The sequence below is a fragment of the Dendrobium catenatum genome, unplaced genomic scaffold (genome assembly GCF_001605985.2).
Source record: "Dendrobium catenatum unplaced genomic scaffold, ASM160598v2 fragScaff_scaffold_743, whole genome shotgun sequence".
Lineage (NCBI taxonomy): Eukaryota > Viridiplantae > Streptophyta > Magnoliopsida > Asparagales > Orchidaceae > Dendrobium > Dendrobium catenatum.
In genome coordinates, this window is record NW_021319205.1 from 3,410,833 (window position 1) to 3,429,665 (window position 18,833).

At 35.4% G+C, this 18,833-nt stretch overlaps 1 protein-coding gene across 1 annotated transcript in view; it reads left to right on the forward strand.

The window, feature by feature from the left end:
- Nucleotides 1-919, forward strand: part of LOC110110881 (F-box/kelch-repeat protein SKIP20-like) — a 3,657-nt gene extending 2,738 nt beyond the window's left edge. The window contains exon 4 of the mRNA XM_028696482.1: nt 30-919. Coding sequence (XP_028552315.1) covers nt 30-919 — 890 coding nt within the window. The remainder of the gene's footprint in view (nt 1-29) is intronic.
- Nucleotides 920-18,833: the final 17,914 nt, after the last annotated feature.

Sequence of the window (18,833 nt, forward strand, 5' to 3'; positions counted from 1 at the left end):
GGCGGAGCATCTTATTTTTATTGTCCAAGCCCTAAGCGGCACCGCCGCCTCCATCGCTTCCAACGCCACCAATCTCAGCCTGCCGATTTACGCCATATCCGTCTATATTGCCACAGACAATTCATGGCACCGGCTCACCTCGCCAGAGCCGATTCCGTTGTTCTCTCATTGCGTTGCCGTCGAAAGGAAGCTGATCCTTGTCGGCGGATGGGATCCCGTGAGGCTCGATCCGATTCCAGATGTGTGGATTGTAGATCTCGTCACCGGGGAGTGGAGAAAGGGCAGAGCAATGTCAATCGCACGATCTTTCTTCGCTTGTGCGGCGGTTGGCGGGAGGGTTTACGTCGCCGGAGGGCACGACAAGATGAGGAACCCACTGCGGACGGCGGAGATTTACGACGTGGAGGCGGATGAGTGGGTGGCATTGCCGGCAATGGCGGAGGAAAGAGACGAGAGTCAAGGAGTGGCAATCGGGAGCATATTCTGGGTGATAAGTGGATATGGAGCACAAACCATGGGGCAGTTTACTGATTCAGCGGAGTGGTACGATCCGGAGAAGGGGGTTTGGCTGACTGAGGAAGGGTTGTGCTCGGAAGAAAATGGCTCGTCAGCCTGCTTTGCCGGAGGCGACGTGTTGTGGTGTGTGGGGAGGATAGGGGCAAGGAAATATAGGGGAGGGAGTGGGTGGAACGAGATCGCTCAGGCAGCAGAGGGGATGAAGGAGACTTCATGCATGGCAACGATGGGAGACAGCAAGATTTTCGTGATGGGAGCCGTCAGAAATGGTGGAGGCACTGCCGATGGCAGAGGGAATTATGGAGCTTGGATTTTGGACATTGGAGCAGGGAAGTGGATAAAGGTTGAGACGCCGGCGAATTTCTCAGGGTACGCGTACACTGCTGCCGCTGTCTTTATTTGAGTCTGCTTTTATGTACTAGTATAAATGCACGTGCATCATGTACACGTGAATAAAATTTTAGAAATAAAAGATATCTATCATAAGAAAAAAAAATTATGATATGTTTTATCCAAGATATACCATTTTATATCGATATGAAATATATAATTTTTCTAAATATAGATGATTTATACTTATATTATATTTGTATTAAGATAAATTATTGAAATAAAATTATATATATATATAATGAAGCCGAAGAAGAGTAGTTTAATAGCTTTTAAAATTGATTAAAGTTTCATATTCCCATGAAAAAAAAAAATAAAATAACTAAACAAATATATGGTAATGAAAGTCATATCCATCGCTTCCCTGCTCATTTCAAGAAGACAATAAATTTGATTTGAATAAAGATATGGTGAATATATTCCAATTAGTCATCCCAAGCCAAATTCAAAACGTAAATGAAAAAAAATAAACCAACCATTTTTTTAGTGAGAAAAAGAAAAAAAAAACACATAAGCATAACAAATATAATTAACCAATACATGAAAACCAATTACAAAATTCAAATAGATCATAGAATAATGACAAGCTCAATCTTCAAAAGCGGAAAAAAAGAATCAGAAGGAAAGTAGTTTGGCCTACCATAATTGCCAGAATTCTTTGCCAAGAAGACTTCTTTGCCCCCAACCAACCATGATGTGCCTATATTTAAAACTGCACCCGAGCATCGATGCAACAGCCCTTGCACACTTCTGATCACTGTACTCAATCTATACAGCGTGTCGCTTCCATAAAACTCCCTAGAAACTATCATGCTAAAATTTTTTCAACTTTTAAAGCTCACTCTTTACTTTATCTAGATTGATAAGATTTACTATATCCTATTTAGTTAAATTTAACTTGCAAATAAATATTGAGCCCTTTATGAATTATAAGATTTATAAGAATAAAGGAAAAAACATAAGACATTATCTATAAATTTGGCTCTTATAAATTAGATTTGACTATTTAAACATTGGTTATTGACTATTTTTACTATTATAAAATGAAGAATAAATGACATGAAATTATACTAATTTGCTAGAGAAAAAATAAATTTGATTCAACTTACTTCAGAATGAAGAGGAGATGTATATCGTAATGCAGCATATGTATATATTGGAAATAAGATTTTTCTGCAAAACATTTTTGAAACTTATTTTAAGAAACAATATAGAACAATATATATATATATATATATGACATCAAGAGTAGGAAACTAAGTATATTTTATGGAGAATGATTACATTTTATGGGATCAACAATTAAATGCCTTTAAGGGTATTTAATTAATTGGTCTTAATTAAATGCAATTAAGGGTATTTAGAAGGGTATGATATTTCGGCTTCAGCTGGAGTTTATTTTAGGAAGGATTTCATTTGGAAGAGCATGATAAAATTATTAACGGCAAATTGAATGACTTTATTTAAGCTTATTATAGGTGATGTGAACTGGCTTTAAAAACACGGTAGTGAAATAATAAATGAGTGAATAAATGTTTTGGATGAAGTGAAAAATAAAAGAATCTGAAGAGTTTTAAATGAATGTTGTAGATTAATTTAAACTTTATAAATAAACGATCATGATTTGCTATGAGTGGAATCTCAAGCCACTTTTATATAGTAGTATAGATTGGTAATCAATATTATATCTTAATTAATTAAGATAATGATGCCTCATTAGCATACTAAAGTCATCCTGCTGATTCCTGATTGTTATGGAGCTGCCGAGGACTATGCATTGTATAGTTTTTATATTAAAAAGTTATAGTTTGTGTGTATTTTCTTTTCAAGTGGCTTTTTTTCTTATAAATGGGTTCATATATATCTAAACTACTATATAAAAGTGGCTTGGGATTCCACTCATAGCAAATCCTAATCGTTCATTTATAAACTTTAAATTAATCTACATCGTTCATTTAAAATAGATAGAATTTCACATCATTCCAAAACATTTATTCACTCGTTTATTATCTCACTACCATGCTTTTAAAGCCCATTCACATCACATATTTTTTTTTTTTTGGGGATAAATCGGGGCATAGCCCTTTTATTAATAAAAACAAAGGTTACAATAATCCAGAAATAAGAAAAAGCGAGTCAAACAACGAAACCAATACAGACTAGGGAACAAGCAGTGAACCAAAAAACTAGTAAGACTATAAAGACTAATACAAAGACCTAAAGACACACCTGAACGAAAACAACAGCCGGATAAAAATTCCAGCTAGACATAGCAGACAGTCCAAGACCGAAGTGTAGGAACCCAATCAGAATTGGAATTTCTCAATTAGGTGATTGTAGTTATTCCAGCTACACGTCTTAACTTTAATAGCTTTTTTTATTGTGCTAATAATAGTATCCGGCGAACTCCAAGAGTTAGCAAATAGCCGATTATTCCTTTCTCTCCAAACATGATAGACGGTGCAACAAATAATGAGGCAGCTGAAATCTTTCTCCCTTTTGTTAAAGTGCCGCGTATTATCCATAAATTCTAAAACCTGAATCAAAATGGGTCTAAATAAGAAAGTTTTAAATTCAGGAATTAGATTAGAAATAACGTGAAAAGTAAAGTCACAATAAAAGAAAAGATGGTTGTGATCTTCCTTGGCTTTATTGCAAAAACAGCAGTCAGGAGGGAATTGGATTGATTTCTTGATCAAAAGATCCGCTACTTTTAATTTCTGCAAAATAGCCATCCAAGTAAAAATAGAGTATCTCAAAGAATAATATTTGTGCCACACATAATTATGCCAAGAAACCTCCTCCAAGTGGTCATAGTAAGAAGTACTAAAATTCTTAAATTTAGGATTAAAGGAGCCGTCCCAAGCCAAAGCCGGTTGCTCTTTAATCTCCACAGAGTAAATAACATGCCCAATATAATCTGGAAATGAATCCGGCAATCTCCACTGAGAATTACTAATACAGTCTTGAATGTGTAATTCAGAGAACTGCTTAGCCACCGGAAAACAATCAGCAAGAGACTTCCCATTAAACCATGGATCCCAGTATAAAGAGAAGTTAGCCGTAGGGGTAATCTGAAAATTAGGATGCATCTTGATTTTCTGAGCTGTATTACAGATATATTTCCAGAATTTAGTGGCTTTAGCATTTGGAGGTTTCCATGGAGAAGTGTATTTATTCTTAAACCAGGAAGTAATCAAAGAGTTCTTAGTCAGCAAGTTCCAAATAAAAGAACAGTAATAACTATAATAAAGAGAATCAATAGAGGCTATCCCTAAGCCACCTTTCTTCTTAGGAATGGCAGTTTTATCCCATGCAATCATATGAATTTTTTTACCATTAATACTCCCATGAAAAAGGAACTTAGAACACATTTTAGAAATAGATTTACAAATGCCTTTTGGAATAATAGAACCTTTTATCCAGTAGGCAAGAGTATTAGAAATTGTAAACTTCAAGAATTGAACTCTACCCGCCAGAGATAAAAGTTTCACCTTCCAGCCATCAAGCAGAGAAGTAATAATACCTAAAAGTTGCTGAAAATGATTAGCTTTAAGTCTTTCAGCCGAAATTGGAATCCCAAGATATGTAAGAAAACTATTCCTCTGAGATATCCCCATAATACTACAAAAATGCTCAGCATCCATAGAATGATTAGAAAAAATAATAGAACTTTTAGAGGAGTTAATACTAAGACCTGAAGCATCCGAAAATTCAGAAAGAATTTTATTAAGACTTCTGGCATAATGAGCCCTAGAAGACCCAAAAACCAGTAAATCATCAGCAAACATGAGATGATTAAAATTATTCCCATTAAAATTAAAACCAGCTTTATTGTAACCCAGAGAAATCGAAGATAAGCTGCACGATAAAGCATCCATAACTAAACAGAAGAGAAGAGGCGATAAAGGACAACCTTGTCTAAGACCAGAAGAAGAATTAAAAAACCCTTCCAAAGATCCATTCAAGCAAATTGAAAAATGAACATTGGAAATACAACTTTTGACCCATTTAATAAAAATATCGGGAAAACCTTTTTGCCTCATTCTATTTAATAAAAAACTACGGGAAACAGAATCAAAAGCTTTCCTAATATCTAGTTTAGCACAAAAAATATTATTGGTAAAGTTAAATTCTCTAAGAACTTCAGAGGCAAGCAAAATGTTATCAGTAGAGTTTCTGTTCTGAATGAACCCAGCCTGGCTCTCGTGAATAATAAAAGGTAAAATAGGTTTCATACGGTTAGCAAGAAGTTTGGCAATAATTTTGTAGAACACATTACATAGAGAAATCGGCCTGAAATCATTAATGTTGTTAGCATGCTGTTTTTTGGGAATAAGAATAATGGCAGAAGCTTTAACCCCTTTGGGGAGATGACAAGTGTAAAAAAAACTATTGATGGCCTTACATAAATAATGCCCAATAATATGCCAAGATTTTTTATAGAAATCAAAAGTGTAACCATCAGGACCCGGTGCAGAGCTAGAGGAGCCATTAAAAACCACATCACATATTATAAGCTTAAAAAAAAAAACTGAAGTTCTTTTAAAGCCATTCCATTTGACGTTAATAGTTTTGTCATTATCTTCCAAATGAACTCTTGCTGAAGCCGAAATGTCAATCTTCCAAATACCCCCAAACGAGTCGCCAATCGCCAGAAAACCCTAACCCTAGCAGAGCTCCGACGTTCCCGTATCATTTTATCCTTAATTGTATTTAATGTATTACGTTTAAAGTCATATTGCATTTAATGCTTAAAAATTGCATTACGTTTACATTAAAAAACCCTTCATCAAATGATATATTTATACTATCTATACTATTTACATCTATAATTCGTAACATTTAGAATTCTTATTAAATGGCTCTTAAATTTATTCGCAGCAGCATCAAATATCATTAATTAATAAATTTAAAGTAATTAATCTACAACATTCATTTTATACACTTCATATCTATTAATTTTCAGTTCCAATCTATATCTATATCTATACGATTATTATTATAAAAGGTGCTTGAATTTCCTTCCCTAGCAAATCTTGACCGTCCATTTAAATTATTCTTAAATTATCTTGACCATCAATTATACTATAAATAATTAATAAATCAAAAAATAATACTCATATAATTAATTGTTATTTATGTAGACCTCATTCAAGAAGCTGAAAGGATGACCGGATGAACGAAGCTTGATCGACACCGTTCTGATCACTTAGAGCCGCGTGAAACTCTTCGGCTTGCCCCTCTCTCCGTCGTTTCTCCATATCTTTCTTCTCGCTCACTCCACTCAAATTATTTTGGACCATTCACCTTCTATAACTTCAATAACGTTAACATGCCCCTTCGAATTCCATTGTCTTTCCATTTAATTATTCTTTCTCATTTCATTTTTTTGCTTCGCGTGAGGTGTTAGGAAGCCACGGCGGGAGCTCATAGGAGGTGCGCAGCAAGATATTCGACTTCGCCTGCTTTGCTCGCAGGTGAACGGGTTTGCTTTACCTCTTCTCCATTTCTTTATTGTTGTTTGATATCTCCTGTAGGATCAGAAGCCACGACAGAAGCTCTTCGGAGCTTGTGAAGAATATTTTTGAAAGAGTCGCTGCTTATTCGCCTTCGTTGGTCCTGTCGGAGTCGTTGTTCTTCGGAGCATGTTCGGAAGTCGTGTTGGGAGTTCGCTGCAAAGGTAACGATCTTTGTCAAGCCATCCTTATTCCTGTTTCTGTCGGCTCAAAAGTCGCAACGGATAGCCGCAAGCCATAGCAGTTAGCAACGGCGTACGCTTCTGCGACGCTGGTGGCATAGTCAACGATAGATTCATATATCTAATGATCATCAACTGCCTTCTCCTCCTTGTGACGCCCACCCAACTTCAGTTATGGAGCTGCTCATAGGTTAGTTTAATATTTAAATTTTAACTCTAATCCTTTCTTCCGCCGCCTCATCTTTGATCGAGATATCTTCTTAGTTATTTGTCTCAATACAGCACGAGGTTTTTTTCCTTTGTTGTTTTTGCAGGTTTTAATGCTGCAAAAACTCTAGATCTGATTATCAGAGTAACCTTACGCACTCTTTCCTTTAATTTTCTGAGTTGAGGAATTTATTTGTCTTCTGTGTTTTTTGTTTGCCAGCCGTCGAAAACCTACAGTTCAATCACAATCTTCCTCAACCTTTTGTCAATTTTGCTAATGTGTCGGGGATAAGCTTTCGGTCAGATTATGCAATGCTTTACTCCTTTTGAGGGTAATTAATGTTTTTTAATGTAGTGATCGAACTGTCATAGGTATTATCTTCATATTTTCTACTCTATATGAATTTAATCTCTATAGAGACTGCTGAGCATGGGCGGAGGGAGGGGGGGCAAGGGGGGGCACGTGCCCCCCCTAAAAAATTTTAAATTTTAATAGATGATCATTATTATTATTGCTAAAAATTTTGATATTAATATGTATGAAAAATATGTAAAAGGTTGGTTTCACTAATGTTTGTTGAAGACTGGCTGACCTGCACTGAATAGTAAATTGATGGGTTTTTTCTTTAAATATTATGGTTTGATCCTCTACTGATTCATGTATTGATACTGATTGGAAGTTATAACGAATTAATTACTTTGCCAAAGTTACTAACTACAGATTACCAATACTAAGAAACACTGCTTAAGCCAGGGCTTTTTACTGATTAATATGATTACTAAAATGCATATTATTAATTTATTAATGTTGTATGGCTTTATTATTTATTGACTTATTGTCATTATACGAATTTATTATTATTGTTGTGAGTTTACTAATACTGATACATATATCGATATTGTTATTGACAACACTATTTACTGATTTATTGTATTGCACCGATGTTATCACCAATACTGATACTGATGCTACAAGTGTTATATTATTATCGTTCCTACTATTATTGATTCACTGTATTTTTTACTCATTGATTAATGCTTATTATGTGACGTATTTAATGTGATTATGATACTGCACTAATAATGATATAGAATGTGATCACTATTATTAGATTACTACATGGATATTATTGCTCCTGATTTACTACATTAATATGATTTACAATAATATTTGCTAATCTATAAGATTCCTTTACTAATTACCACTGATAGGTAGTATTGATACGATGACTATTTTATGATTTTTACACATATAGTGGTTTATTGATTTTCATATTGTACTGCTTTACTTGTTATCGTATCATAATATTTTATATTTATCAACTCTAGTGTTATTGTATGTGAGGTTTATAATTTATGTACTGATTTATGATCATAAGATTATTACATGTATTGAACTTATTAGTCAAACTTTTGCTTGGTTAACCGTATTTCTAGTTCGGCTATGATTTCTAGTGATGGAGGTGGTGAGGATATCGTTGTGGTTCTTGATTATACTCCATTGGAGCCAGATGTTATTTTCCCTTTAAGTACTTTTTATATTAGTAATGATAATAATTATATGGTTAATATTATTGTTAGTCCTATTACTTCTCGTAGTATTCTAGTGGATGTTGATTCTGGGGTCTATAATGCATTGAGCTCTTTGGTGGGTGCGTTGTCTAAGGTGCATATTGTAAATGGGGATGTTGTGAATTCCATGGGTTTGGCTGCTGGATGTTTGAAATCTCCAGTGACTTTGTTGGAACCGTCGAATAAGTTTTTGTTGATGTCCTTGTTTCATTAATATCAAATGAGGTTTTGAAAACTCAATTAGCATGTGTGGATCAAAATGATTGGGTTGAGGAGTCTGTCTCCTCACCTTGTTGGGGTGATGGGGAAGATTTCCATGGGCATGAAGATGATGTTCATGCTATGTTTATCTTGACGGATAATCTGATTGATGAAAAAGCTTTTGCACTGTGGGGGGTAGCAAACGTGGTAGAAGGAATTCTAAAAGGAAGTAGTTTATTTGCTTGCTGGTACTTTGGCTGTTTGGTCTCTTTTAGTTGTGTCCGATTTCTTGTGGTTGTGCTTTTTGGATGAGAGTCGTTGCTTTGTTTTGGTTGTGTTGGGATTGGCTTGGTTTTGGGAGGTTCGATTTCGGGTCTTTTGGTGTGGTTGATCTTGTTAGTTTATCTTATCTTCTTAGTTCTTTGCATCTTTTCTTTTGTTATGGGTAGTTGTGTGGAGTTGTTCTGCAGGTTGTTCTATTGTTCGTTGATCTGCTGTTGCTTGGAGGTTTCACTCGGGTGGTTTCTCCCTTTGATTTCATCCTTGGCTTCCTTTGTTTTTGGGTTAATAATTTTGAAATTTTTGTTTCTTTTGGTTTTATTTCTAGTGATTTATCTTGTAATAGATTAGATCATCGGCTCGTACGTTTTGTTTCCAATGATGTATTTTTATTTTTTAGAGGGCTCTTGGTTCACTAAAGACTTGTAATCTCCTTTTAATTAACATGTAAGCCCCATTGTGTGGGTTTTATTAATAAATAAATAAAAAATTTCTTGATCATAGATCTTTTTTTTAAAATTTTTTAAGTACCCTAATGATATTGAAACCAAGTAATTTTAGGGTCATTTGATTCATTTTGTGAAGACACTTGATCTAACTTTAAGCATGCGAGATGCTAATTAAGATCATTTGGTGTTCCAATAATCTTGAAGTCTCTAAACACATTTAAATGTGCATTGTTTCAGCTCATTTAAACTCAAATCGAATCACTTTTTAATTCATCTTAGCGCAATGTTCAATTCAACTCTAAATTTGTTGAAATTGGAGTTTGGATTATCTTGATGTAGTTTTAAAACTTTTAATTCAAATATATAATGAGATTCAAGTAAATTTTCTGAGAACAACTTTCTTAAAATAAGAAAAATCTCATAACTTCGAATTATTAAAAATCTAAATAGGCAAAGTGTAATATGCCTCGAATCGAACAACTTTCCGAACTAGATCGACAACTAAATCAACCCGAATTACCTCGAAACAAACTTTATTTCTCTAGCTAGTTGGGTTAAAAAAAGAAATGGTTTTATTTCGAAAATTTAGTGCTTTGTTATTGTGTAATTAATTTATAGTTTTCCTGAGATCTCAATGGCGTAGTATTTAGACTTAACACTATAGTGCTGCCAAAGAAAATTTTCAAGTTTCAAATTCCATTCACAAGAACTCCTTAGGACCACTCCAGAATAGAAATGACTTCGTATGTTGGTTGGGAGCTTAGGTTACCAACTAAGAGGTCATTGATTCGAGTCTTGTGTATGTATTGTATGTGAGAGTTTGTCTTAATTGGCCTAACTGTCCCAAAAAAAACATGCAAATACAGAGCGTGTTTAGAACAAATAACATACATACGAAATCATGAAAGACTTGCAATAATGGGAAAGAATTTTGTTGCAGTAGGTATGACATGGGCGTCATAATGTCGTTGGCATTTTTCATATTTGTCATATCTAAGAGATCTTGAATGTATTTATGTTAGGATAGGAAAATGCTTTTAGAGGAGGGTGGCTTTGAAAATGAGAAAATATGTGAGATCTCTAAGATCTTTGATGGAATTTTTTTAAGAAAGTTGGTCGGTTTCCTATTTAAGAAGAGTATCATTATCATCTAAGAATGATATTATCCACCTATACTAGGAGATATATTGTGTGAAACATTTTAAGTTAAAAAAAAAAAAAAAAAAACTAAACTCTTAAATGTCAAGATACTTTTGGGTGTAATTGTTATAATTTCATTAAAAAATTTCACAGTTAAGCATGTTCATCCAGAAAAAAATTGGTATGAGTGACCTATTCGGAAGTTACGCCAACATAACAAAATCGTAAGATCCTTAGGCTAAAGTGGACAATATCTTTTGATGGTTAAGAGTTTGAACTGTTATATATTGTTAGGTATGTTTTAGAGTAAATGAACAACGATGTTTTTCACTTTGTATTAACAAAGCCAATAGATATAAGAAAGGAGCAAAGTTGTTGGTTCCAAGGATGGGGGTGCTTGCTTAAGACCAAGCATGTAGAGAAAGATAATTTAATATAACAGAATTATTCTCCTTAATTTTGTATTAGAAACTTGACCCAATATTTATAGATACAAAATAATGAATAAAAGGAAAGTGAATTAACACTCATCATGTATATCAATTTAATACATAGACTAAAAGAAAAAGAAAGTGAATTAACACCCATCATGAATATCAATTTAATACATAGACTAAAAAAAGGAATGTAAATTAACACCCATCATGAATGTCAATTTAATACATAGGCTCTAAGAATGGAATATGAATTAACATCCATAATGAATGCCAACTTAATACATAGGCTAAATGAAACAAAAAATAAGGAAATAATTAATTTATTGAATTTGTCAAATACACTACAAAAAATCATTCATTACTTAGGGAATTTTTTTGGGATTTCTACCTGTCAATTTTTCGTGGTTTTTCGACGGAATACAATGAGACAGCTTTTCCGGCGAATTTTACGACCTCAATAAATCTACCGGTATTTTTTGATGGATTTTAATTAATTTCTAAAAAAATCAATGTTGATGCTTCTCTAGAAAATAATTACAATGCTGGTGTTGGAGGTGTTATACGAGATAGTAAGGGAAGGTTTTTATTGGCTTTTGGCATAAAATATATTCATTGGGATATTTATCATTTGGAGCTTCAAGCTATCAAATCTTTGAAGGAGATTGTTAAAGATTGGATGTTCAATTACAAAGGAGCTATCATTGAAGGGGATAATACAAATGTTATTAGAAGACTTCAAAAGGCAAGAGTTAATGGCTTTAAAGGAGATGAAGAGTATGATTTCCTTTCTGAATTCAACTTACTTATTTTTTCTTGTGTTGATAGAAGAAAAAACAAGTTGGCCGATTGGTGTGCTAAGTATGCCTCGGCCAACAATTTTATTTGGGATGAATTATGCTTGAATAAGATTCCTCCTTCATTTATTATGCTTGAAAAGTTAAAAACAAGTAGTTTTTCTTTTGTTTGCTTTTTTTAGCTATTAATGCATTTATTGCTTCTCTCAAAAAAAAACTAATTGTTAATTTAATAACTTATTCAATTAATTTTTAAGTTTAATATTTTATCTTGGTTGGATGATTTTCCTGTAGTGACAGAAGAAATAGTAGAGGCCGCATCATTTAATCTACTTTTGATGTAAGATAGCTTGGAGTTTGGTTGAGTAGGTCACAGGCCTCATGCGATGGTTGCGAATATAAAATATTTTATATAAGATAAAATATATGATTTTAAAATTTAATATGAAGTGCTTTTAATCATAATATTTTGATACAAACTTTTTCAAAATACTTTTAGTGTTAGAGAAAATCACACATGCATATTACTGTGTGTTGGAACATTCACGGAAGTAAAGAAATAGAGAGTTTAACATCTTAATATTATAAAAATAAGAAGGGGTTGCAAGAATTATAATGGGCACGTGCTAGACTTATTATGTGAAAACACATAGAAAAGTCAAAATTATTCCATCGGTATCAATATTTGATTACAATTGAAGGTATTAATACAAAATAAATTACACATTAGCTAGTTGAAGTTAGAAGAGCTTTCACCTATAAGATTAATGCATGTCGTTAATACCGACTCTAACATTCAATATCAACATCAATATTTATGTTAGTATTAATTCTTGATTTCTTGTTGCTTCTTCTCAAAGACGAATGATTAAACAAATAACAAATAGTCTCTTGAAGATAAATCTCATGCTATAATATTCTTCTAAACTCTATTATGAAATCTATTATAGATAGCTTATGTTTATTATATTGTATCAATATCTTCTCACCGGAAAAAGCATCATTTGTAATCGATTGTAAATGATTAGAATTATTTAACCTGAGCCAGGCTTCTTCTTGAGCCAGGCTTCTTCTTTTTTTGAGTTTTTTCACGAAAACACTTAGGTGTCTCTTTCTTCTCTCTTAGCATTAAAATCGACATACATGTATGAATTAACAAACAAACTAGATAACTTTTATGGTTAAGTATGATTGAGAGTCAAAACAACAAAGTGCAAATATTGTAAATTTTTTTCTTAATATTGAGTGGGGAGCACAAATATAATATATGTGGGATTTGATTATAGGATCTGAGCTTTTTTCAATGATATTAACTTCCTTGTTTCTATTATTTATTTATTTTTTATATATCTTGTTAATGTGCCTTTAGTTTACATACCTTCAACAGAATTATCGTTTCATTTATTATTACTATTATTATTATTATTATCTAAAAATCTGTTTTTAAAAATTGTAAGAAAGTTGTACCAATTAAAGCCTTAATATTTATATATAAAAAAAAGCCACATGGTCATTTTCTTAAGAGAATAATCATTTTTTTCCTCTCTAAGTGTATTTTTTTTTTTTTTTTAACAAAAAACAATTTATTGATAAATAAAGGGTTACAACAGAGATAGACAAACATCTAATAAAATGCAGAAATACAATAAAAGAAGGAAACTGATTGTAGATAAATGGTAGTTGGGCTCAGTAGTTGACTGAGACATCTAGTGCCCCACCATAATGCACGGGCCATCCAGTAAGGTGATAAAGGGTCCAGTCAACGATACGCATCGAAAAGCACCAAAGGTTGCCGCCAGCAAAAGGTAGGGCACTCGTCCCGGCCACATTATAGCCCCAAAAAAAAAAAATATGCGAAACACAGAAACCCAAAATCGGAATACCAAACAGATTAACCAACAAACAACAAATCATTAACGCCTACGACGACCCCTGCCACGGCCCCTTCCGTGGCCCCTATCACGAGAAACCTTCGAACGACCAACATTAGCATGAACCAACGAGAAATCATTCCCTGGGTCAGAACCACCACAAAAATCCGAAGATATGAAATCAAAATCTGAATGGTCAGAAACAAATTCACCCTCTGAAGAGTCATTTAACCAATTTATTTAATCTGATCTATCACAACTCAGAGAATTCACCAGATTTATCGTAGCAGCCGCATGCACCGGAACATTCACGAACTGATTTGAGCTTTTAGGTACTTCAGTTAAATTCTCCACCGGCACAGCATTATTAACATCAACAACATGTAAATCTAAATCAGCAGAACAAACAACAGGCCCAACCGGAACACACCGAGGGCTCAAAACATCAACAGCACTCAAATCAGGTAAAGCATCAGCCTCCATCCCGATAGTAACATCCAACAAAACAGGGGAAACCGTGGTAACAGGCAAAGGCAAAACCTCCACCCCAATACTAGATTTCAAACAAATCTGGTCCGTTTCCATAATATCAGGAATGAGATGATTAGAAAGATTCAGGGATGGAGATAAAACAGGTTCAGGGGGGTTAAGATTTTGCTGTATCCCGGCATCCACCGGAGGAGTAACCGAAACCAAAGGTGTTCTTAAATGAGGAACTTGTTTGGAGCATTCCGATTTTTTGTGACCAACAACTTTACACTGCTGACAAAAACTAGGAACATCTTCAAAAATTACCTTTTTAATATACCCACACTTCTCTCTGGCCCTAACCACACCGAATCCGGGTGAGATTTTGAGATATCAATTTCAACCAACAAACGAGCGACCGAGGGACGCGAACCCACCGCCGTCACATTATCTGTTTGAATCGGCCGCCCAAAAATTGATCCAAAACCAAATAAAATCTTGGAAGAAAACAGGTGAGGACTCAAACCCGGGAAAGAAACCCACACCGGGATGATCGGCGACTCCTCCGACAGATCAAGGAGAGGCGACCATTTGATGATTTTCATGAAACAACCAGCAACAAAATAGGACCGGTGAGCAAAAATTCTACCATAATCTAAATCGTTACCAAGTTTAATCAACACATTTGTTTGATCTAACAAGGTAACCGAAAAATCACCGGACAGTTTAAGGTTGAAAAAAAAATTTCGAATGGAATCCAACGCCGGACGTTTCAATGGAAACTTACCAACTAAAGCATACTCAAAAGGTTTAGCAAGATGGAAAAACTCATCCTCTGAAAACCATAACGCCGGCAAGCCACGAATGGTAGACACACGACATTCCGGGAAAGCAGTCGATCCTCTCTAAGTGTTAATTATTTGTAAGAAAAAAAAATTAAGGACCTAATTAGTTCGTTATTAAATAATACAAAAAAAATTTAAAAAGATCAATTCAATTTCACTCATATAAAATTATCATTTATGACTTAAATCAACCACTGAATGAAATGACTGTTATAACTAATCTTATTGTTTTTCAAATTTTGATTTGGAAGTTCTGGACTTCCAGCTAGGGGTGTCAATTTTGATTCGTAGGTCGGGTTCGGGTCGAACCCAGAACTGACCCGGCACTATTCGGGTTCGGGTCAACCCAACCTGTTTTTGCAAATGGATCAATTTTCTGGACCCGAACCCGACCCGCTTCAGGGTCGGGTCAACCCGACCCAACCCACTTGGGGATCGGTCATTCGGTATTTTTCGCACAGGCGACGATCGCGGGAGACGGCAGCAGGAGACGGTAGCGGCCGTGCAAAAAATGCCGGCGGTGCAAAAAACGCGGGGCAGGCGCCAGGCGGCGACGAGACTCGCGCAGGCGGCGACTCGACTCGCGCAGGCGGCAACGCGACTCGCGCAGGCGATAACTCGACTCAAGCAGGAAGGCACCTCACAGTTAAGTTGGTAGGCGACGAGCAGGCCACACGCATCACACGGGAAATGATACTTGACCGTTATTTTATCGATGGCTCGACTATCTATATATAGTCGCCATTCACTGTTCTTCTTAGGAAGGAATAAGCAAGGCTGGGATTGCACAGGGACTGATGCTGGCCTGGATAAGCTGTTTACTCAATAGCTCTTCGAGAATTCCCTGCATGATTTGTTGCTCGGTTGGATTGAGCCGGTAATGAGGCAGGTTCGGTAGGGATGCATTAGGATGGAGATCAATTTGATGTTGAATTTTTTGCAATGGGGGAAGAATGGACGAGAGTTCTTGAGGGCATAAATCGTTGAATTCCTCAAGTAATTCTGCAAGGATATCAGGAGTTTGGGCAGTCGGAGAGCTCGTAGCATCGGTAACTAGAAGTGCTCACAAGGTAGAAGAATCTCGCCAACTCAACAAAAAAGTCGGACCTGAGACAATCTGCATCACAGAAGCAGGTGTGGCGTTGGGAGTGGGATGCTTGCCATCGCGGGCGCCTAGTAGCAATCAGAGGCGTTTTCCCTTCCACTCCAACGAATATGTGTGTTGACCTAGTTTTTGGCCCGGACCAGGTCAAAGAGTTGACCTGGTCAAATTTGACCAAGCTAGACCCCAGGACCCACCCCATTGGGTTCAGGGAGTCAAGTCGAGTCTGTTGAGCCCGAGCTTGGATCCGGGTCAACCCGGTTGACCAAGTCAACCAAGGTTGACCAAGTCAACCAAGGTTGACCACTTAGCCCATTTAGAGCCCAAATCAATTTTGAATCAAATCTAAACCTATCCATGGCTTGATCCCACTTGCCCCTTGACCTCTTTGACTGGGTTGACCAGTTCAGCCATTGACTTGGTCAACCCAAGTCCTAAATAGGTCAAAGTTAGCCCATTTAATTGGAATTAAAGGCTAATTAATGGGATTAATGCCTCCTTTCTTTTTGAAATCAAAAACACGGCCTGATTAGACTAATTTCCCTCCTGATTAACCCCTGATTTAATCTTGGCCGTTTACTTTAGGTCTAGGGCGTTTAAATAGGAGAAATCAAGTTCAATTTAGGATCTTTTTGCTCTTGCTTTCGGTAGAGACCTCCTGAGGCCTTGAAATTTTGTGAGAGCACTCCCACGACCTCCCTCCACTTTTTCGAACCAAATCCCGACATCCAGACCCCGCCGGCGGCGATCCTCCGGCGAACCCGAGACAAAATTCCTTCCAAGGCTTCGTCCCGTCGATCGAGCGCGTGTTGGATCTCGACGTAAACTAGGAAGTTGTTCCTGAAGAGTCCACGAGTCCAACGAGCCCAATATCTCCCGAATCCACCGTGTGGATTGAGGTAAAACCTAAACCCTAGTTAGAACACTTAGGGTTAATTAGCATCGTTATTAGCGCGTTTTAATTCGAACAAAATAACTCCCACGGATACTCTTCACTATTAGAATCATTATCTAAAATTTCATTGCGATTGATCCACCCTATCGAACGAAATTTCAAAAATATCGTTTAGGGCTCTCGGTTTACGCTGGCGTCCGGCCTGGCTAATTGAGACCGTTGATCAGATGATCAACGGTCGAGATTTGGTCATCCCGCAGTTTTAACTGACCGCGGATCCGATCCTGCGGTTAAGAACTTCGTCCGGCTCAATCCGAGCCGTTGATCCGCGACAGCGGCAGATCGAACGGCCATGGAGACTTGCCTACGTGGCTAAGTCATGCCGCGTCAGCGGCGCTTGATTGCCGCATGATTGCAGCAATCATTGCCGGAAGCGCAATCATCGCGCCGCCAGGCAATGATTGCCCGAGACCGCGGAACGAACCGGGATGCGCCACGCGTCCCGCGGGTCCCGCCACCGTTTTATTTAATTAAAATTAGTTTAAAAATTATTTTAAAACCCTATTTTCTTCAAATATTCGTATAAAATCCATTTTTTGTCCGATTTTCGCGTATAATACCTTGTTTTGTTCGTATTTTCATTCTCTACACTAGGAAAAATTTTTTTTATAAAAATAATGTATATATTTTTAATTATTATTAAAACAGTAAAATAATCTTATTTTTATTTTATTTAAATTATTATTTTTGTATAATTGTTATTATATTGTTATTTAATGATTATTTATGTTAATTACTATTAGTTTAAGTCATGATTTTGCTGTTTAAGTTTTATTTTATAATCATTATTATTATTAATTATTTTTTAGATTAGTTTTAATTATATTTTACTATTTTCCAATAATTGTTTATTTGAAAATATCTTTTATAGCTTTAAACTTCCAAAATTAATATCTTCCTCGTTTTTGATCCGCTGTTAACGCACAACGTCTTGTTTTGAACGTATTCGGATTCTGCACATTCTAGAACTGGATTTACTTGAAATTTTCGGGTCTGTGTGCAATTATTTTCAAAACAGCCAGCTGTACTATTTTAAAATTATTTAATTATTGTCTTTGAACTTCGAAATTACATAACTTTGTCGTTTTAAGTCCGCTGTCAACGCACAATACCTTGTTTTGAATGCACTCTGAATTCTGCATATTTTAAAACTACTTTCAGATGAAAATTTTATCTGTATCTCCTGTTATTTAAAAAAACAGCAAAACTACACTATTTTAAAACATTATTTTATTTTGTTTTAACTTCGGAAATTCATATCTTCGCCGTTTTAAGTCGGATTCTGACGTGTAACCCCTTGATCTTTTCAGAAAAGTGCGTATTTTAGTTTGGGATCATTTCCAGCCCTTGATTTTGGCTGCTTTGACAGATCATTATTTGGATTTGATTATTCGAGTATTTTTGATATTAAATATTAATTATAATAATTATTTTCAGGATACAAATTCTTTTTAAATCATTTTGAGACTGGTGAGAGTGGTCAGCGGGTTTTCCCTATACTTATGCATTATGAATTGAATTATTTTCAATTATTTTATTTTCCAAAATATATATTTATATCTATAAGTACTTTTAAATTATTTTAAAACTACTTATACCTAAATTCTAACTTTGGGATACTCGCTATCGTATGAAATTTTAGACATAGGTTCTATGAATGAAGAGCAATTACGGGGGAGTGGATTAGTGGGTGATTGAGTTCCAATCATTCACTAATCCCTTCGTTAGGTGTGTGTCCTTTAATTTTTCGTAGATTGCATGTGTAGGTCGCACTACCACCACTTAGTTTAGGCTCTCCTAGATCTAAGGACATGGTGTGTTTATTTCATTTTTGTACTCCCATGCATTTATTACCTGAAGGGTTAGACTAAACATCACTTTAAACTCCTACAACGTAGTGACACCC